The sequence below is a fragment of the Lissotriton helveticus genome, chromosome 12 (assembly GCF_964261635.1).
Source record: "Lissotriton helveticus chromosome 12, aLisHel1.1, whole genome shotgun sequence".
NCBI lineage: Eukaryota > Metazoa > Chordata > Amphibia > Caudata > Salamandridae > Lissotriton > Lissotriton helveticus.
In genome coordinates this window covers 306,322,585-306,345,350 of record NC_136073.1, presented here as the reverse complement: position 1 = coordinate 306,345,350, position 22,766 = coordinate 306,322,585, and the positions used below count along the sequence as shown (strand labels likewise).

At 45.0% G+C, this 22,766-nt stretch overlaps 1 protein-coding gene across 1 annotated transcript in view; it reads right to left on the bottom strand.

Moving 5' to 3' along the window:
• The window catches only part of LOC144799804 (cocaine esterase-like), a 557,476-nt gene that overhangs the window by 383,563 nt on the left and 151,147 nt on the right, over nt 1-22,766 (bottom strand). Inside the window, exon 5 of the mRNA XM_078671375.1 lies at nt 22,385-22,518. Coding sequence (XP_078527501.1) covers nt 22,385-22,518 — 134 coding nt within the window. The remainder of the gene's footprint in view (nt 1-22,384; nt 22,519-22,766) is intronic.

The following is a 22,766-nucleotide window of genomic DNA, read 5'->3' as shown; positions in this document are numbered from 1 at the left end:
GAGAAGATTAATAATTCTTCTTCTGTTTAATGGTGCTAAGTCCGTTGGGAAGAGTTCTTCCAATTGAAGTGTTCTGGAGTATGATGTTCCTGCTCCATGTTGATTTTCTCCTTTGTTCTCACTTTTGATCATACTTTGGAGTTGTAGTGCTTCAGGGACATTATGCGAGACAAAAGCCTTTGCAGCCGGATCTAGATGTTTCAATTTGTCTTCTCTTTTTTTTGGACTAATTTCCATATTAACCATGGCTCCAGGCTTAGATGGTTCAATTTCTGGTGCTTCTTGATTATTGTTAGGAGTTATAAACTTTTGGAATTTTAGCTTGCGATTATTTTTCCTATGTATGCGTCTTATTGGTCTCTTCCTTTTTCTTTTTCCTTCTACTCTGTCGGTATTTATAGATTTATTTGTTTTTTCTACTTTTTCCTTTCCCGATGTTTTATTAGAAATAGCTTTTTTGTTATTTTCATCCAAGTCTTCTTCCTTCGGTGTATCCGATTTCGTTACCTTTGTGAACATTGGATAATGTTTATCTTTAATAGATTTTTCTTTGAAGAGTCTTTTCAGGGAGAATATCGGTGTTTCGTGTTGTCGTATTAGCTTCTCCTTTTTTTGTTTCGGGATTACTGATGTTTGTGTACCACAGTCATTTTTTCCTAGATCTTTGACAACGTTTTTGTGGCTAGTGTAATTCCTTTGATCATTATCATTATACTTCATTAGGTTTTCCCCTAGTTCATGGGGTTCTTTCCGTTTCTTTTTTTCCTCAACCAAATGCTTAAGGATTCCGATTTGTACGTCCAGTGTTTGGTCTGAGTTTTCTAGTATGTTCCCTAGAAAGGAAAGAACCGACTCGAGTATGTCGTGTAGGGAAATCAAGGCTTTTGACATTGGTGTAACTATGTTAGCTGTATAATTGGTATTTATAAGAAAAGGATCTACCGACGATTCGTGAGTTTGTGGATTCGTTAAGTTTTCTTGCAAAGGGCAACTATTAGATATTTTTGTCTCTTGTTGGTTTTGTATTATCTTTGAATTATTTGCACAAAGATCTTCTAGATCGCAGGTATTTCCTGGGCATTTTTTTGGAGTTGACGATATTAAGTGATTTTCCTCATGTCCCTGAATTTGTAAGTTGTTGGAATTATTAAAGGACTTTTGCAATTTGTCAAAAACGGTGTCACTTAAAATCAGTGTTGGAGCTGGCCCAAGTTTGGATAGCACTCGTCCTTCTGACCCTGTGACCAATAGTGAGTTTAGTATTTCTTCTTCCAGGAGTAATTTTTTATCAATTTCGTCTTTAGATGTCAAAGAAGAGAAGTATTCAGTGATCGCCGGGGTCCGTGTGATGCGACCTTGTTTTATCGACTTATCGGTTGATTTACGAACAGCATCCTCCGTACCCATGCGTTTCATGAATATAGTCCTTGATCGTAATTTTTTTATACCCATGTCTTTAGCTACCACTATTTCTGTTATTAATTACTTACTGCAAGTCACTCGTTAAATTAGAGTGCGTATGTTACACTAATGGGGGAACAGGTATGATGACGATCAGGCTTACCAGGAGCAGGTGGTTAGTGAGGTGGCCCGTCCCGTCCTAGTGCGGCCTCAGACGGCCCGCCCTTTGCCCGGGCTTCGCCCCGGGCTGCGACCCGCGCGCGTCCCGCGAGGCGCGTTCCGGGGTCAGGTTAAAAGGTGAAGCTGATGGTGGGGGCGTGGCTCTGGGAGGGGGCGCGGCTGCACACGGGAAGAGGACCAGCTGTAGTTGGTGTATGCTGGTCCTCGCAGTCCCGGGGCCGGCGCCTCACCCTCCTCTGCGGCCACGAGCTCTTCTCCGGTTCTCAGGTCTCAGCACAGCAAGGCGGGATAATCAGCGACTCCGGTCGCGGTAAAAGCTCAGAAGGCTGGAAAACAGGAGACACTTAGCAAACGAGTGGCACCCGCGCAGCGGGTGCCGCGAGATGTTAAGGGCTCAGCTGGAGGCGCGGCTCTGGGAGGGGGCGCGGCTGCACACGGGAAGAGGACCAGCTGTAGTTGGTGTATGCTGGTCCTCGCAGTCCCGGGGCCGGCGCCTCACCCTCCTCTGCGGCCACGAGCTCTTCTCCGGTTCTCAGGTCTCAGCACAGCAAGGCGGGATAATCAGCGACTCCGGTCGCGGTAAAAGCTCAGAAGGCTGGAAAACAGGAGACACTTAGCAAACGAGTGGCAAAGCTTCATGTTTAACTATTCTCATTGTGTTATGAAACATTTTATCTGGTTGTACTCTTTGTATTGCCTAAAAAGTTAAATGATATAAATTTAGAATTTGACCTTACGTATGAATTATTGCTTTAACAATATTCCCTATACTCTTTATACTTTTTATTTTTCTTATACACATTTTCTCTTCTTTTTCCTTCTAATAAGTATTTCTGACAATATTTGTCTCTCATATGATTGATTTATCATAATATTTAACTAAGATTTTTAAATAAATCATTTTAATTGCTAATAATGCATATATAAAACCATTCAGTTGTTTTCCATATATGTAATATTTTAAATAATTTAGACTTTGTCCTTCATTCCTGTAGATTCCTCTGTTGTATATTACCTAAAAGTTTATATATAATTTTCTTCTCTGTTTTAACTCCCCCTCATACCATTTCCTCTTCTTTTCTATTTCTTTTTATACTTAGTAAAAATTCATAAAATTGTTTATCTAATATATTAGTTTGATGAACTAGTTTTAAATTAATTAACTATGATAATATCTGATAGTGTCAGTTTTTATTATTGCCTTTTTTAACTGTCATTATATTTTGTAATGGTTATATTTAATACGTATTTCTCTTTGCTATGTTTTGTAAAGATTATATATCTATATTTCACATCTACTATTCTTACCTCACTATATGACACTGACTCTATTTCCCCCATTATCCCAAATAAGCTCACTTATTATTGTTAATAATTTGACATATTTCTGTCCTTTCTTCCCATCTTTTCGCCATTGGGGGCTCCTCCGGCGCATACAGCCCGAAAGCTAAGATCCGCATAGAACAGTTCCATTCCCCTAGTACTGTGTTATCCCTGTGTACTACAAATCCCTTTTCTTTCTTTCTTTTTTTCCTTCTTTCTTTCTTTCTTTCTTTCTTTCTTTCTTTCTTTCTTTCTTTCTATTCCCTTAGTGTCCTATATCTTCTTCTTCTTACTTGCTCTCCTATATTTTAACTTGTATCTTATACTTATTCTCCTCTCTTGCCCGAAACTTTTTTTATTTCTTTCCTTAACTCTTTTTCCTATTTCCTTTTCTCTTCACTCTTCCCAATTCCTCAGAATTTAACATCCCCATTTTCTAATACACACATGACTGCGAACATTTCCTCTGCTTCCCATGCACTACATATTATCTCGTGTAATGTTCATGGTCTTACGCATTTTATTAAACGCAAGCAAGTACTCTCCTATTTGCACGCGAAAAAAATTGATATTGCTCTCCTGCAAGAAACCCATTTGGATGCGCTAGAATCTTCTAAATTACGACAAGACTGGGTAGGCAAGGTCATTCACTGTAGGTTAACGACTCAACTTCTTCCCAATGAATCTCACTCAGGAAAATGTGGAGCAGCTATTTTACTTCACAAATCCTTACCTGTTACGATGATCAAAACTTGGATTAATCCAGAAGGCAGGTATATTTTTGCAAAGCTGAAAATAGGAGACAGGACTAACGGGCCAAACGCCCTTTCTTTCTCAGTCTGAATTGTTTGTTGGTAAAAACTGGTGCATCTAGTTATGTTATTGGTGGTAATTGGAATCTCCCCCCTGATGCTGTAATTGATAGACCAGGTCCTCTGGATAGGTGTAAGGACAGAGACAGAGCTTTATTGAGAGACATAACATCAGACCATGGATTAGTGGATCATTGGCACCTTTGTCACCCCTCTGATCAGGAGTATACTTTCCTCTCTTCTGCCCACGGCACCCAATCCAGAATAGATTACTTTCTTATTTCACATTCAGTAGTTGCAAACACTACTGAATCCCAAATCTTAGAAGCTGCAATATCAGACCACACTCCTATTCTTCTTACCCTATTAATAGATTTAAACTCCTCAGGCCGTAAACCATGGCATATGAATATTCAAATATACCGTCCACCCAAAGGTAAAATTCTGCTACGATCACATCTCTCTGATTATTTAGCTGTTAATAAATCATCAGTTACCTCCAACGGAACCATGTGGGTAGCTGCTAATCAACCATTTGTGGTCAATTATTAAGCGATGCTGCTGAGGCCAATAAGCCTGCGTCCTTACCTCGTACCCAACTTGACTCTCATTACTTCCCTCACACATCTGTACTCAGCTCGTCCTACAATACTCAACCGTTGTAAACTTGAAACTTGAAATTGCTTAATTAGCGCTCAACAACGTATACACTTCCAAAGCTGAGTATGCTCTTCAACGCATACAGGGTACACATTATGAACAAGGAGAGAAAGCAGGCCGATTACTTGCAGCACAGCTGAAATAACGTGAGGCAGCCATGGCCATTTCTGCTCTACGTGCAGAAAAAGGTGAGATCCTTACGAAACAGAAAGAAATTGTAGACATTTTTGCATCCTTTTACAAAAAACTTTACACCCCTGAAACTTCAGTAGCTGAGGATCAATTAATCACCTAGCTTACTATATTTAACCTTCCTTGCCTCACGGATGAGGGTAGAGTTTTCTTGATGGTGATATTAGCAACCAGCCATCGCCAAATTACCTTATCATAAATCTCCAGGAGAAAATGGCTTTCCTGCAGAGTTTTATAAATGCACTGGTACAGAAACGGTTGATGCTCTATTTTCTGCCTTCCATAAGGCAGTTCACTAGGGTTGCCTCAGTGCTATTTCTAATAGAGCATTGATTGCGGTTATTCCCAAACCTGTCAAGGATCCACTTGCTTGCCATAGTTATCAACCCATTTCACTAATCAATAGTGATGTCAAAATTCTGGCAAGTATCCTATCGGCATGCCTTTGTAAAGTTATTTCTTCTCTCACACATTATTCATAGGTTGGTTTTGTCCCAGGCCGTTCCTCTAGAAATCCCCTTCGAACTTTGGCTCATACTTTCTAGCCTGCAAATCAGTTGATGGAAGCTTCTGTAGCCGTCTCATTAGATGCAGAAAAAGCATTCAACCGTATTGACTGGAGATATCTTTTTGCAGTCTTGAGACACTTTGGCATAGGCGATCAGTTTATTTCTAAAGGTGGTCGTCTCTTATACGACAACCTGATAGTTTAGGTCAACTGCGGTGGATTTCTTTCTGATCTTTTTCCAATGTGAAGGGGCACCTATCAAGGTTGCCTTCCCTCCCCCTCTTATTTTTACTAGCAATAGAACCTCTCGCCTCACTTATTTGACATTCACAACAAATCCAAGGTATACCAATAGCAGGAGGTGACTCTAAACTATACTTATTTGCTGATGACATTCTCTTCATGTTAAAAGATCTTCCCCACTCTTTACCAACTTTACTTCAGATTATTGATGGCTTTGCACTTCATTCTGGTTACAAAGTAAACTGGGATAAAAGCGAGGCTCTTCCGCTTTCTTCTGGCACCACAACAGCATCAATTGATGGTTACCCTTTCTGTTGGAAATCATCACAATTAAAGTATTTGGGAATTCTGGTCAATGGAGGTTTAGCAAGTAAGATCTCAGATAGTCTTTCACCTCTTAGGACGTGAAGAGGACGCCTTGACCGTCTTCGCTGTCTTCGGATGGTCCTTCGGGGAGGTCGGGTGCTGGGGTGTTCCTCGGAGGTAAAGGAACAAAACAAAGGAGCGGTTAGTCCAGCTGATCTACCTTGGAATTGACCCGTAACCAACACCGGAGGAAAGTGAAGGGATTCGACGGAAGAGACGGTGAGGGAAGGGGTGGGACGGACTCGGGAGGAAAAGGAGAGAGAAGAGTGCTCGGTGAGGGGCCGTGAGGGGAATCCTACAAACTACGTGCTGCACAAGTGGTGACGTGCTATACAGGTATACAACAGTGATGGCCAGGCCACTTGCGACTAAAGAGAGGTCATTATTTACAAGGCACCTAGTGTGCTACTGAGGTGGATAGTTGGTACTCACACGCTCCGCCGCAACTCCCTGGTGAGTTGCGGCCGCTCTTCAGCCTCCTCCTCTGGACTCCACCAGTCCTCGTTCCACTCTTCTTCCTCTTCCTTCGTCTGGTCTGCGCCTTCTCCGGTCCGAGCCTCCTGCCACGGGTTCGCTGCTCCGTCGGCGTCTCTGTCCCGGCTTCTGCTTTTCCCGTCTTCCGGCGCTGGCGATGAGGAGGGACTTCCGGGGTCATGGGGGTGTGGTTCTGGTCCGTGACTGCTCCTGATAGGTTCCTGTAAGACAGAGAGGGGAGGGGTGCGGGTTGTCATGGTGATGTCCACGGACGCCTCAGGCTCGTTTGCAGAGAAGGGGGTGTGTCCGTTAACAGGCGGTCCGGGAGAGGTCCGGGATCGAGCCGTTGAGAAGGGGGTGTGTCCAATAACAGGCGGTCCGGGAGGGGTCCGGGACCGAGTCGCATCACATCCCCTTTCCCTAGCTGTCCTTCTTGTACGGGTTGGGGTGACGGGATATCTGGAGAGGAAGTTGGCATTCCCTTGTTCTGAACCCTTACGATGGATGGTTTTGAAGCGGTACGGTTGTAATGACAGGAACCAGCGGAGGATCCGGTCATTGTGTCCCTTGTTCCGGGCCATCCATTCTAATGGTGCATGGTCGGTGTATATGAGAAACTCCCGACCTTCCAGATAATAACGGAGACTCTCGACAGCCCATTTTATGGCGAGAGCCTCTTTTTCAACGACCGCGTAGTTCATTTCGCGGGGAAACAGTTTTCTGCTCAAAAACAGGATAGGTCTCTCGTTTCCTTTCTCGTCTGTCTGGGAGAGGACGGCTCCTAGACCCTGATCCGAGGCGTCTGTCTGCAACATGAAAGGGCGGGTGTAGTCTGGGCTAACCAATACAGGCTCAGTGGTCAAGGATAGTTTCAGCTCCTGAAAGGCCTGCAGGAGTATGGGTGTAGGGTTTCTTAGGGTGACTTCGGTCTTGGCTGTTTTCTTGAGTAGGTCCGTGAGGGGAGCCGCCCTTTGGGAAAAATTGGGAATGAATCTCCGGTAGTACCCTAGTAGGCCTAGGAAGGCTCGGAGGTCTTTTCGTGTTTTGGGAAAAAGCAGGGCTTGGATAGCTTCTACTTTGGTCTGTTGGGGCCTGATAACTCCTTCTCCTAACAGGAACCCCAGGTATTTGACCGTTTGGGCCGCTAGGGTGGTTTTGGCGGGGTTGATGGTAAACCCATGGGCTCCCAGGGCAGTGACAACACGACATAGGTGATCCAGATGTTGTTCCCAGCTATCGCTAAAGATGATGATGTCGTCAAGATATGCACCTGCGTATGGGAAGTGGGGTCTCAGGATTTGGTTCATGGCTCTTTGGAAGGTGGCAGGCGCGCCATGAATCCCAAAAGGCAAAACCGTGAACTGGTATAACCCTGCCGGGGTGGAGAAGGCAGTTTTTTTCTTGTCCTGTTCCCTTAGGGGGATCTGCCAATACCCCTTGCAGAGGTCGAGCGTGGAGATATATTTAGCTTTGCCTATCCGTTCGACCATCTCGTCGACATGAGGTTGGGGATATGTGTCGAAGGCGGACACCTTGTTCACCTCGCGGAAGTCTATACAAAAACGTATCGACCCATCGGGCTTGGGTACTAAGACTATAGGGGAATTCCAGTCGCTTATGGAAGGTTCAATGATCCCCATTCGTAACATTTGATCGACTTCCTGTTGTATGGTGTTCCTTCGGGCCTCGGGGACCCGGTAGGGTCTCAATCGGACTACCTTCCCAGGCTCTGTGTGAATGGCATGTTCTGTAAGCGTGGTGTGCCCTGGGATGGAAGAAAACACCTGACGGGAGGGCCGGAGCGCCTCCCGGAGGGTCTGTTTTTGTCTCTCGGTCAGCTCGGGGTCAAAACAAGGCTCAAAGGGGAGTGCTGGCTGGGGGACATCACAGGTCAGGACAGGTCGTGGACCCTCCCATTTCTTAAGGAGGTTGATATGATATATCTGTGTCGTGCCCCTAGCGGAGTCTGGCTCTAGCTCGTATGTCACTGGGGTCGCTTGTCGGAGGACTGTATAGGGGCCTTGCCACTGGCCTAACAATTTCTGATCCGACGATGGCATCATCAAAAGGACCAGATCACCGACAGAAAAGGTACGGTCTTTGGTGCCTCTGTCGTATTGTCTTTTCTGGGTATTCTGGGCGATTTCCATGTTTTGACGGACTATGTCCCGGACAACTGCTAGGTGGGTTTTTAGATTTTCGACATACTCAGGGAGGGGTCGGGTTCGGTCCGGTTCGGCTTCCCAAGCCTCTTGGGCCATATCCAAGAGGGTACGGGGAGGCCGACCATACAGGAGCTCAAACGGCGAATACCCAGTACTACTCTGGGGTTTACATTGGATGGGAAACAGGGCCAAGGGCAGCATCTCTTCCCATCTTTTGGCTTCTAGGGCCAATAGTTTCATGAGGGTTTGTTTTAGTGTTGCGTTGTAACGCTCTACCAACCCATCCGTTTGCGGGTGGTAGGCTGAGGTCCTGATCTGCTTTATCCCAAGGTGAGAACATACCTGTCGCATGAGGCTGGAAACAAAAGGGGTGCCTTGGTCAGTAAGGATCTCCCTGGGAAACCCTACCCTGGAAAAGACAGTGATTAGTGCTTTAGCTATACTTTGAGTGGTGGGATGGCGCAAGGGAACAGCTTCAGGGAAGCGGGTGGCGTAATCCACAAGGACTAGGGCATAGCGACACCCGCTTCGGGAGGGAATTAGAGGGCCTATGATATCCATCCCGACTCGACTGAACGGTACGTCAATGAGGGGGAGCGGGAGTAAGGGCACTTTAGGTGGCCGGTATCTGCTATTTTTCTGGCAAACCGGGCATTCTCGACAATAGGTTCTGACCTGTTGATGGACACCCGGCCAATAGAACTTCTCCAGGATGGATTGGCTTGTTTTTTCGTCGCCAAAGTGACCCCCCAGGAGATGGCTGTGGGCTAGGAATAACACCTTATCTCGGAAGGGGCCGGGGATTAGCAATTGGGGAGGTTATTGTGGTCCGCCTTTTCTATATAATAGTCCTGTTTTCTTAAAGAAATAGGGACCTACTTGCAAGGGGTCTTCGTTGTCTACCGCCTTTGCCCATGCCTCTTGCAGGAGGGGGTCTTCCCTCTGTGCGGCTCTGAAGTCCCTGTCTGTCTGCCAGGGGTGTTCATCGGGTATCACGGGGAACGCGCTGGAGTAGCTTTTCTTTTCTTGACGTCTCTGGGTCCTTGTCTTCTTGGGTCGGGACGCCGGGACCCTTACCGGCTGTTCCTGGGAAAAGGGGGCTTCCTTCCACCATCGAGCGAATGAGTCCGTGGTATCTTGTAGGAGACTTGGAAGGCCTGAATAATCGCTCCCCAGAATGGCTTGTTCTGGGAGGTGTGGTACCAGTCCGACAGTGAGGTCGGTTCCGGGATCTGCGGGGTGTTGTACTCGAATTCGGGCGGTAGGGTACCGCTTGGTATCGCCATGGACACATTGTATGTCGACCACACCGGTAGGAGGACCAACAGGAGTCACCAAGTCTTGTGGTCTGAGGACGCTTTGCCGACACCCGGTATCAGCGAGTGCGAGAACAGAGTGACCATCGATGTGCACGGGACAGTGAAATGGGGAGGTGCGGTTCCCAGGGTGACACACACATAGTTCCTTATGAGGCCGACCTCCATAGGTTCTTCCTTTTGGGGACACATGCGGGCGATGTGACCGAAACCCCCGCAGTTGTAACATTGTGGTCCTGGGTTTGGAGGTCGGTACAGGACGGTGGGAGGTAACAAGGGTGGTGGGTCGGGTCTTCGTGGAAGCAGGGGTCGGTGTGGACGTCCACTAGTAGTAGGGTGTTGCCGGTTCGGGTGCTCATCTCTGCTTCTTTGTATTTCTTGTGCTCGGTTGTAGGCAACAGCGATTTCTACAGCTGTCTCTAGGGTGAGACGTGCATGTTGTCTGACCCATCGCTGGGTGGCAGGATGAAGGGAAGCCAAGAATTGCTCTAAATAGATTTTCCCTAGGATATCTTCCTTTGTGGATGTGTCGGGTCGCAACCATCGGTTAGCCAGGTCTTTAATACGAAAGGAGAGGGCTCTGGGGTTTTCTTGAGGCCCTTCCTTGGCCTGCCGTAGTTTCACCCTGTACGTCTCATCATCAATGCCCAAACGCTCAAGGATGCATTCTTTATGTCCTCCTAGGGTGTGTTCCCCTGGATGTTGGCTTGCTGGTAGGCGGCCTGTAGGTCGCCGGTCAATAGGGGCCCCAGGTACTGGCCCCAGCGGTCGACAGGCCATGAGGCGGCCTGGGCAAGTCTTTCGAAATTGGTGAAAAAATAGTCCGGGTCATCGCCTGGTACGTATTTTTGTAGGACGATCGAAGGGAGGGAGGCAACCGGTCTTTGCTGACCCAGGGCGTCGCTGAGCTTTCCCATGGCCTGATCATGTGCTGCTCCTTGGCCTTTGAGGACGTCGTGTAGCTGTCCTCTGTCGACCTCTGCGGTCTTCAGGAACCGCTCCATGAGGGCTCCCCACTGCTCCTGGGTCTCCGCCATTTTCTGCACGACGGCTTCCATGCTTCCAGCTGATCCCACTTCTGACACCATCTGTGATCGTGAGATGATGGCGGGCCGGAAAATCAGGCACGGAGGGCGTATGTAGTGAGCAATAGCGGGTCTTTATTATACAAATGAACAGAGGTAGTATAAGGTTGGAGAATCTCAGGATCAAAGTGAAGGATGTGAAGAGGACGCCTTGACCGTCTTCGCTGTCTTCGGATGGTCCTTCGGGGAGGTCGGGTGCTGGGGTGGTCCTCGGAGGTAAAGGAACAAAACAAAGGAGCGGTTAGTCCAGCCGATCTAGCTTGGAATTGACCCGTAACCAACACCGGAGGAAAGTGAAGGGATTCGACGGAAGAGACGGTGAGGGAAGGGGTGGGACGGACTCGGGAGGAAAAGGAGAGAGAAGAGTGCTCGGTGACGGGCCGTGAGGGGAATCCTACAAACTAAGTGCTGTACGAGTTGTGACGTGCTATACAGGTATACAACAGTGATGGCCAGGCCACGTGCGACTAAAGAGAGGTCGTTATTTACAAGGCACCTAGTGTGCTACTGAGGTGGATAGTTGGTACTCACACGCTCCGCTGCAACTCCCTGGTGAGTTGCGGCCGCTCTTCAGCCTCCTCCTCTGGACTCCACCAGTTCTCGCTCCACTCTTCTTCCTATTCCTTCGTCTGGTCTGCGCCTTCTCCGGTCCGAGCCTCCTGCCACGGGTTCGCTGCTCCAAAGGCGTCTCTGTCCCGGCTTCTGCTTTTCCCGTCTTCCGGCGCTGGCGATGAGGAGGGACTTCCGGGGTCGTGGGGGTGTGGTTCCGGTCCGTGACTGCTCCTGATAGGTTCCTGTAAGACAGAGAGGGGAGGGGTGCGGGTTGTCATGGTGATGTCCACGGACGCCTCAGGCTCGTTTGCAGAGAAGGGGGTGTGTCCGTTAACAGGCGGTCCGGGAGAGGTCTGGGATCGAGCCGTTGAGAAGGGGGTGTGTCCGATAACAGGCGGTCCGGGAGGGGTCCGGGACAGAGTCGCATCACACTTATGTACTTGGAATGCTTCCGATTGTAGTTCCCTTATCTATGCTATGTAACATAGACGCCCGTATTAGGTCTTTTGTTTGGGGATCTACACGCCCTTGTTTAGCTGCCACCAAATTAATCGCTCATTGCTCCTATGGTGGTTTGGCATTACCATCTTTAGAACATTAGGCTTTAGCCTTGCACCTATCAAAATTAATGTATCTACTTCCAGATACAACTGATCCTCCATAGTGGGTCAAAACATAACATTACCTACTTAATTGAAACGATGGCCTAGATTTTCTTTATGGAACTCAAAATCCACATTCTTCTCCTTCGCACCCAGTGTTGCAAGCCACATAGCAAGTATGGCAGCAAGCACACCACCTTTTACGAATTGCTTATTGTTTACACCATAAAGCTCCAATTTGGGATAATGAAAGTAGTTGCATAAATAGTAAAGTGTTCCAGTGGTCTAGCTGGAAATCCAGCAGCATTCAGACACTTGATCAAGTCGTATCACATGGAGAGCCTAAATCCTTTGATTCTCTTTGTGATGAGTTTGGTCTCCCAATGCACCAGGCTTCACATCACTTGCAGCTACAACACTGTCTAAGAAGGTGTCTAGGCTCCCCTCCCTGGACATTAAATTCTTCACCAGTATTAGATTACCTCCTTACTTGGGGACCACATAAAGGAGTGATGTCAGGTCTATATAGTGTTTTAACTCATAATTTATATTCACAACCACTTCTTAACCCCTTGCATGCTGTGCACATTTTTGTGCTGTGCGGCCCATTTAAATAGTGGTGCGGGATTCGGACGCCCCCAGCTATCCTCCGCACATGCCCACCGTGACTTGGGACGGCTGGGGACCTTCCAAAGCGTGTAAGGGGTTAAAAATATTCAAGAGAAATGGCAAGAGCATCTACACATAATTATTGAAGAAGATGTCTGGTCAGATATGCTAGAAGCCCTTGACAAGGGTACTCGAGAAACTCATTTGAAATCCTGTCTTTTCAAAACTTTACATGATTGGTACTGGACACCTCTGAAACTACAAAAAGCAGGATTATTGTCACACTCTAAATGTTGGAGATGCACTGGAGTAAACCGTGAAATTCCTCATATCTTATGTGAATGTCCTTCCATGCTGTGTTTCTGGACTTATGTAGGGGACACTCCACAGGGAATAATCCCTTCCCTTAGTACTGGAGTCTTCCTGCCATTACACGTCCACAATGTCGTCTTTTACATACTGCACTTTCTACAGCTAAAATCTGTATCCTAAGACATTGGCAATCGCCTAGCTCTCCCTCGCACGAAGAATGGATGGTAGCAGTGATTCAAACGGCATCCCATGAACGTATTATATAGAGATTACAGGATCAGAAGGAGATTTCCCAACATGTTTGGGCTCCTTTTCTCCGCGATTCCTGAATATTTTCTTTTTTCCTTCATATCTCTTTTCACCTTTCCTCTTCTTTATCTTCTCTTTCTTTTGACTTGATTTTTTTTTCCCCTCCGGGCAAGGAGTCTACACTTATTCCTTTCTCCACATTCTTTTATTTATCTGTATATATATATATATATATATATATATATATATATATATATTCACTGAAAAAACCATAGGTTAGAGACCATATATAGTTAGCTGGACATTTTATTGACATAAAACCAATGAAATTCCATATATAGTTAGTTGCACTAACTATATATCGCGCACCCGCAATCCACTGCTGATGATGTCACATATTACATCATTCATGACATGGTCAGTGACATCACTGATGACATCACTGATGACATCTCAAATGACATCACTGATGACATCACTGATGACATCTCAAATGACATCACTGATGACATCATCTAGTGTCTGTGTGTTTTTGTAAAGTTTAAATATGTTTTACATATTGAAGAATGAGTGGATGTATGGAAGACTGAGTGTGTGTGTGGCTGGCTGGGAGGTGTGTGACTCTGTGCATATCAATGTGTACTTGTATCAGTGATTGTATAAGAGAGTAAGTATGTGTTAGTATATGTGTGAAAAGTATGGTGTTCTGTGTTTAACTGTATAGATGAGGAAATCGAAGTGTGATTGATTCTTCACAGGACTGACTAGGTGTATGAGTGCATATGATAGTGTTGTAATAATGAGTGACTGTATGTATGAGTGATTGTATGGGTGAATGAGTGAATGTGTGTGTAGACGTAGGAATCAGTGAGTGCGTATGTAGTAACTGGTATTGGTGTGTCATGATGTCATCAGTGATGTCATTTGAGATGTCATCAGTGATGTCATCAGTGATGTCACTGAAGTATGGTGTTCTGTGTTTAACTGTATAGATGAGGAAATGGAAGTGTGATTGATTCTTTACAGGACTGACTAGGTGTGTGAGTAACTCCATGGATGAGTGGCAGTGTGTGAGTGTCTGCATAGGTGTATGAGTGCATATGATAGTGTTGTAATAATGAGTGACTGTATGTATGAGTGATTGTATGGGTGAATGAGTGAATGTGTGTGTAGACGTAGGAATCAGTGAGTGCGTATGTAGTAACTGGTATTGGTGTGTCATGATGTCATCAGTGATGTCATTTGAGATGTCATCAGTGATGTCATCAGTGATGTCATTTGAGATGTCATCAGTGATGTCACTGACCATGTCATGAATGATGTAATATGTGACATCATCAGCAGTGGATTGCGGGTGCGCGATATATAGTTAGTGCAACTAACTATATATGGAATTTCATTGGTTTTATGTCAATAAAATGTCCAGCTAACTATATATGGTCTCTAACCTATGGTTTTTTCAGTGAATTTTCAAGGTTTTGTAAATGCAAATTCCTAACTATATATGGTCTATAACCTATGGTTTTTTCAGTGAATTTCATTGGTTTTTTAAAAGCTAATATCTATAGCTGTAAAATATATTCTTTATTACGTGACGTATCACGTAGCCACGTGAGACGCCTCATGACGCGTCGCATAACCGTGACGTATCGGCTCTGCAGCGCAAACAAAACCCGTAACGTAAGCGTGCCGGAGCACGCTTACAGATATATATATTTTTTTTAACCTTAATTAGACAAAATCCACACGTGCACATATCTTGAGGCCTTGCAAAGGCACATCAATCAAACAGTCCCTACAATTTTGCCAAGTTTGCTGGAAATCTATTCCCTTAATTTTTTTTTTACTGTTTCTCTTGGTTTTCCCCTTGTTACGCTTACCGGGACGCTACCCGGTACGCGAACCGGACGCTCCAAAAACACAAGATGGTGGACTCCCGTTACGCTGCCGGTTAGCTGCCCGGTTCGCTTCCCGGGAAGCGCCTCTACCGCGAAAAATCGCGGGGGACTTTAATATCCCCCTCATCAATCCTAGGGGATCAGGAGGGGTTTACCTTGCCCCCTTTCCTTCATTTCCCCCTTCTTTTTTCACCACATCTTGTCTCTCGAACCTACCGAGAGACAAGATGGCGGCCGCTCCGGACTGTTTACAATGTAGACAGCTACGCTGCCGGTTAGCTGCCCGGTTAGCTGCCCGGTGAGCTGCCCGGTGAGCTGCCCGGTTCGCGTACCGGGACGCACCTCTACGGCGTAAAATCGCCACAAAAAAAATACTTTTTTTTTTTTGCCCCGCGGGGCACTTTAATATCCCCCTCATCAATCCTAGGGGGGTCAGGAGTGGTCTACCTTGCCCCCTTTCCTTCATTTCCCCCTTCGTTTTTCACCACATCTTGTCTCTCGATCGTACCGAGAGACAAGATGGCGGCCGCTCCGGACTGTTTAGAATGTTGACAGACACCGGAGAGCCAATCAGCTTCGCTTCGCGAAGTTCCGTTACGCGTCAGGTACGCGAACCGGGGCGCTAACCGGAGCGCTGTCACAGATATATATATTTTTTTAAACGTTCATTTCTCAAAATCCACTGGAGCACATATATTGAGACATAGCAAAGGCACGTCGGGCAAACCATATCTACAATTTTGCCAAGTTTCATGTAAATCTATTCAGCCATTCGAGCTAAAAGTGAGTCCAACCGCCCTATGGAAAAATGAATGGGAAAAACGCGTTTTGGGACCCCCCTTTTTTCTCAGCCCCCCCTTGACGAACCCCCCCCCAAATTTTCAGAGGCTACTCAGAAACATAATGTGCAATTTTCCTGAAAATTTCAGCCAATTCCGTCCACAAACGCCAAAGTTATTAGACATAGAATTTTCAGAAATCCCATAGAGAAAAAATCCTAACTATATATACCCACTGGCTATCGCCAGTAGGTAATATACATATATAAACATATATAATCTGCATATCTATATAAATATAAATGCATGCATACATATACATATATGCATACATATGCATGTTATTTACATGAAAGTTTTAAAAACACTAATAAAAGCAAAGCTAAAAAGCCACCTCATTACAAACAGAATGGCTTTAACTTAAACGAGGGCGAGATCTATTGCATTTTCAATGCTTGTTTACTTTGGTTCTATCAAGAAGGCATTCAGATGTGTCACACATTTGCCATAAATTCTGAATGTTAGCACTCTAGTTGCTCATTAGATCACTGTAGTAAAGCTAGTGCTCACCAGGGAAGTCTGCTGCTAATCATGGTGTGCAGCCATTTTCCCGCATTTTTTATCCCGCAGACTTTCAGTCCGCATACCATTATCCCGCAAGGTCATTGACCTCGCATACCATTATCCCGCATTTTTTCAAAACGCATGTGCATTTATCGCGCATGCCTTTACAAAGAATTACGTTTTAAAGGCATGTATGGTAAATGCATTTGCGTTGTGAAAACCACGATGACGAGAGAGGTAAGTGGGTTTGTGTTAATTTTTTCGTGGGTTAGTGATTGTGTAGTGTAGTGTAGTGTTGTGTTAGTGTAGTGTAGATTTGTGGTGGTTGTTTAGTGTAGGGTCATGCTGGGGGTAGTGTTTTAGGGTTATGGGTTGTGTTGTAGTGTTTGCGTAGTGTAGGGTCATGCTGGGGGTAGTGTTTTAGGGTTTAGGGTAGTGTTGTAGTGTTTGCGTAGTATAGGGTCATGCTGGGGGTAGTGTTTTAGGGTTTAGGGTTGTGTTGTAGTGTTTGCGTAGTGTAGGGTCATGCTGGGGCTAGTGTTTTAGGGTTTAGGGTAGTGTTGTAGTGTTTGCGTAGTGTAGGGTCATGCTGGGCGTAGTGTTTTAGGGTTTAGGATAGTGTTGTAGTGTTTGCGTAGTGTAGGGTCATGCTGGGGGTAGTGTTTTAGGGTTTTGGGTAGTGTTGTAGTGTTTGCGTAGTGTAGGGTCATGTTGGGGTGTAGTATTTTAGGGTTTAGGGTAGTGTTGTAGTGTTTGCGTAGTGTAGGGTCATGCTGGGGGTAGTGTTTTAGGGTTTTGGGTAGTGTTGTAGTGTTTGCGTAGTGTAGGGTCATGCTGGGGGTAGTGTTTTAGGGTTTTGGGTAGTGTTGTAGTGTTTGCGTAGTGTAGGGTCATGCTGGGGTGTAGTGTTTTAGGGGTTTGGGTAGTGTTGTAGTGTTTGCGTAGTGTAGGGTCATGCTGGGGTGTAGTGTTTTAGGGTTTTGGGTAGTGTTGTAGTGTTTGCGTAGTGTAGGGTCATGCTGGGGGTAGTGTTTTAGGGTTTTGGGTAGTGTTGTAGTGTTTGCGTAGTGTAGGGTCATGCTGGGGGTAGTGTTTTAGGGTTTTGGGTAGTGTTGTAGTGTTTGCGTAGTGTAGGGTCATGCTGGGGGGTAGTGTTTTAGGGTTTTGGGTAGTGTTGTAGTGTTTGCGTAGTGTAGGGTCATGCTGGGGGTAGTGTTTTAGGGTTTAGGGTAGTGTTGTAGTGTTTGCGTAGTGTAGGGTCATGCTGGGGGTAGTGTTTTAGGGTTTAGGGTAGTGTTGTAGTGTTTGCGTAGTGTAGGGTCATGCTGGGGTGTAGTGTTTTAGGGTTTTGGGTAGTGTTGTAGTGTTTGCGTAGTGTAGGGTCATGCTGGGGGTAGTGTTTTAGGGTTTAGGGTAGTGTTGTAGTGTTTGCGTAGTGTAGGGTCATGCTGGGGTGTAGTGTTTTAGGGTTTTGGGTAGTGTTTGCGTAGTGTAGGGTCATGCTGGGGGTAGTGTTTTAGGGTTTAGGGTAGTGTTGTAGTGTTTGCGTAGTGTAGGGTCATGCTGGGGGTAGTGTTTTAGGGTTTAAGGTTGTGTTGTAGTGTTTGCGTAGTGTAGGGTCATGCTCGGGGTAGTGTTTTAGGGTTTAGGGTTGTGTTGTAGTGTTTGTGTAGTGTAGGGTCATGCTGGGGGTAGTGTTTTAGGGTTTAGGGTAGTGTTGTAGTGTTTGCGTAGTGTAGGGTCATGCTGGGGTGTAGTGTTTTAGGGTTTTGGGTAGTGTTGTAGTGTTTGCGTAGTGTAGGGTCATGCTGGGGGTAGTGTTTTAGGGTTTAGGGTAGTGTTGTAGTGTTTGTGTAGTGTAGGGTCATGCTGGGGGTAGTGTTTTAGGGTTTAGGGTAGTGTTGTACTGTTTGTGTAGTGTAGGGTCATGCTGGGGGTAGTGTTTTAGGGTTTAGGGTAGTTTAGTTGTTTAGTGTATGCTAAAGGCATATTCGTTCTAAAAGTTTTCGTTATTTTAATTTGCGGCCTAATAGTACATGCGGGATTTTTTTTGCGGACTGATGGTATGCGGGATTTCGTCATATATTCGCTAATCATACTTTCTATGGCAAAATGAACCCCCTCATTTTGTTCCTTTTTAAATTAAATGTTTTAAGAGTTACCACTTTATTCCAATCAAGATGGCTTCAGGTGTGCCATACCTTTGTAATAAGTAGGACTGTTAGCACTCTAGTTGTTCTTTAGAACACTCTGGGACATTCTGTCATTGGGCTATAGTTGGGCTACATCTGGCTGATATTTGGGCTACATTTGTTTTTTTTTGTCTCTGGTGGCCATCTTTGGGCTACATTGGGCTACATTGGGCTACATTGGGCTACATTTGGGCTCCAACATATATATAGCCCAATGTAGCCCAATATATATTTTTCAAAGTTAATTTTCGTAAAAACCACTGGAGCCTATATCTTGAGACATAGCAAAGTCACATCGGGCTACCAGTCCCTACAATTTTGCCAAGTTTGGTGTAAATCCATTCAGCCGTTCAGGCTAAAAGTGAGGCCAACCGCCCTATGGAAAATTGCATGGGAAAAACACGTTTTGGGACCCGCCTTTTTTCTCGGCCCCCCCTTGACGAAACCCCCCCAAATTTTCAGGGGCTGCTCAGAAACAAAATGTTCCATTTTCCTGAAAATTTCAGCCAATTCTGTCCTCAAACGCCAAAGGTATTCGACATAGAATTTTCAAAAATCCCATAGGAAAAAAATCCTAACTATATATACCTACTGGCTATCGCCAGTAGGTAATATATATATATATATATATATATATATATTCACTGAAAAAACCATAGGTTATAGACCATATATAGTTAGGAATTAGCATTTACAAAACCTTATTTTACTCACACAAAACCATTGAAATTCGCATATATAGTTAGTTGCACTAACTATATATCGCGCACCCGCAATCCACTGCTGATCATGTCACATATTACATCATTCATGACATGGTCAGTGACATCACTGATGACATCACTGATGACATCTCAAATGACATCACTGTGACTAAATTCGTCCGAAACACAAGATGGCGGACTCCCGTTACGCTACCGGTGAGCTACCCGGTTTGCGTACCGGGTAGCGCTTCCACCGCGAAAAATCGAAAAAAAAAATTATTTTATTTTTTTGCCCCGCGGGGCCCTTTAATAGCCCCCACATCAATCCTAGGGGGTCAGGAGGGGTCTACCTTGCCCCCTTTCATTCATTTCCCCCTTCGTTTATTTCCACCTCTTGTCTCTCGATCCTACCGACAGACAAGATGGCGGCCGCTCCGGACTGTTTAGAATGTTGACAGTCACCGGAGAGCCAATCCGCTTCTCCTCGCGAAGTTCCGTTACGCGTCTGGTACGCGAACCGGGGCGCTAACCGGGCGCTAACCGGGACGCTGTCACAGATATATATATTTTTTTGAACGTTAATTTCTCAAAATCCACTGGAACACATATCTTGAGACCTAGCAAAGGCACATCGGGCAAACAGTCTCTACAATTTTCCCAAGTTTCATAGAAATCCATTCAGCCGTTCGAGCTAAAAGCGAGTCCAACCGCCCTATGGAAAACTCAATGTTAAAAACACGTTTTGGGACCCCCCTTTTTTCTCAGCCCCCGCTTGCCGAAACCCCCCCAAACTTTCAGGGGACGCTCAGAAACAAAATGTGCCATTTTCCTGAAGATTTCAGCCAATTCCGTCCATCAACGCCAAAGTTATTCAACATAGAATTTTCAGAAATCCCTATTCAAAAAAATCCTAACTATATATACCTACTGGCGACCGCCAGTAGGTAATATATATATTGGTTTTGGTAATGTTTAATGCGGCGTGCCTCGCCGCTGAGATGCCCCGCCTCTGATGTTGAGGACCTGGAGTGCAGAGAAACCGGGCGCTCCAAGGAGCAGATGATGCCGATTTTAGTGGGATTTGTGATCAGCGGACAATGTGGTGTTTCCCTGCCATGCGACCCACTATGGGAATTATTTCATGCACAATCCCAGGGACAGCACCCACTGTGGTTGAATAATGGACTACTTACCCCATAATGCAATTGTTGCGATGTAAGTCCCACATGGGCGGGGTATTCATTTAAAGTCCTCACAGCTGCCGGGATTTTGTGTATGCAGCCATTGACAAAGGGCAGGAGCCCGAAACATGTTTGGTGCTTGCTGGTGGGGTTTGAACACGACGTGCCTGCTGCTCATTAAAGGAAGGCGATATCATCCACTGTGCAGGCGTCTCATTGCAAGGCAACTTGGTTTTTGGTAATGTTTAATGCGGCGTGCCTCGCCGCTGAGATGCCCCGCCTCTGATGTTGAGGACCTGGAGTGCAGAGAAACCGGGCGCTCCAAGGAGCAGATGATGCCGATTTTAGTGGGATTTGTGAGCAGCGGACAATGTGGTGTTTCCCTACCATGCGACCCACTATGGGAATTATTTCATGCACAATCCCAGGGACAGCACCCACTGTGGTTGAATAATGGACTACTTACCCCATAATGCAATTGTTGCGATGTAAGTCCCACATGGGCGGGGTATTCATTTAAAGTCCTCACAGCTGCCGGGATTTTGTGTATGCAGCCATTGACAAAGGGCAGGAGCCCGAAACATGTTTGGCGCTTGCTGGTGGGGTTTGAACACGACGTGCCTACTGCTCATTAAAGGAAGGCGATATCATCCACTGTGCAGGCGTCTCATTGCAAGGCAACTTGATTTTTGGTAATGTTTAATGCGGCGTGCCTCGCCGCTGAGATGCCCCGCCTCTGATGTTGAGGACCTGGAGTGCAGAGAAACCGGGTGCTCCAAGGAGCAGATGATGCCGATTTTAGTGGGATTTGTGATCAGCGGACAATGTGGTGTTTCCCTGCCATGCGACCCACTATGGGAATTATTTCATGCACAATCCCAGGGACAGCACCCACTGTGGTTGAATAATGGACTACTTATCCCATAATGCAATTGTTGCGATGTAAGTCCCACATGGGCGGGGTATTCATTTAAAGTCCTCACAGCTGCCGGGATTTTGTGTATGCAGCCATTGACAAAGGGCAGGAGCCCGAAACATGTTTGGCGCTTGCTGGTGGGGTTTGAACACGACGTGCCTGCTGCTCATTAAAGGAAGGCGATATCATCCACTGTGCAGGCATCTCATTGCAAGGCAACTTGGTTTTTGGTAATATATATATATATATATATATATATATATATATATATATATATATATATATATATATATATATATATATATACATATACATTTTTTATTTATTTATCTGTGCCTCTTCAATAATATTTCCTACCTCTTTACTACTCAACTCACATTATGCATTTCCTACTCCATGGATTAATTTTTACTTCATTTTTCATTTTCGTTTTCATTGTATCTCTCTTTCACATATTCATAATTATTCTTTCAATTTTTCTACGATTATTTCTATTATGACATTTATGAATGTATAAATATATGATATGATATATATTTCTCTTTTATTATTCGTCTTACATTTTCTATAAGACACTTTTTGTAATCTCCTTTACCTTTAAAATTGAATGATATCCCTTTTCATGACACTTTTTGTGAGCTTATGATGATATACAGTATTTTCTATGGATTAATATTTCTCTGCATTTATTTTTTTCTAATAAAAAATTACGAAACATAAAAAAATAGAGAAGCTGAAGATGGTCTACAGATGATGCTGAGTTTGTGTTCCACCACCTACTGATCTCATGGAAAGTAGAGAGTTACCTGAAAACAGTAATTGTTTTGCTAATCACTGGGTATGAAACCAAAATGAGAGATGGAACTGAATTAGAAATATACTGTTTATACCATTAATAAACTGGCTAAGGGAAAAAAGCTGGTGTAACTTTTGCATGTTTTACAGTCCTTGAATAAATTGTTTATACCACACTCTCACATTTTCAATTATTCAAATGATCTTGCTTATGAAATTAGTTTTTATTTTCTGGAGCTAAAAATGTTGTTATTATTATTTAAAATGATAAATATTGTGCTGTTGTTGTAACATTTAGTACTGTACCTGAAGAATCCCAGAATCCCAAGCCTGTACTGGATTGAGACCACCACCACATTTTCATAGGCTGATAATGCAGATCCATCAAACATCGATGCTCCACCAAACAGTAAACCACCTCCATGGATCCAGACCATGACCTGAAAGATGCAATCACAGAACAAGTCAAGATGATGCTTCTGATTGAGTTCTGATAATATGATGTTTACAGGACCTGCTTTAGATATGGGGAGTAATGGAACACCCTCCAGTTTCTGGAGACTATACTAATATGTGGAGGAGAATCCTCCAGCAGAATTTCCTATGGACACACTAGCCCTTAAGTTGAAGACATTCCACCAGTACATTTGTTCCATTATTGATCACTTCCCTCTCAAATTGGATGATT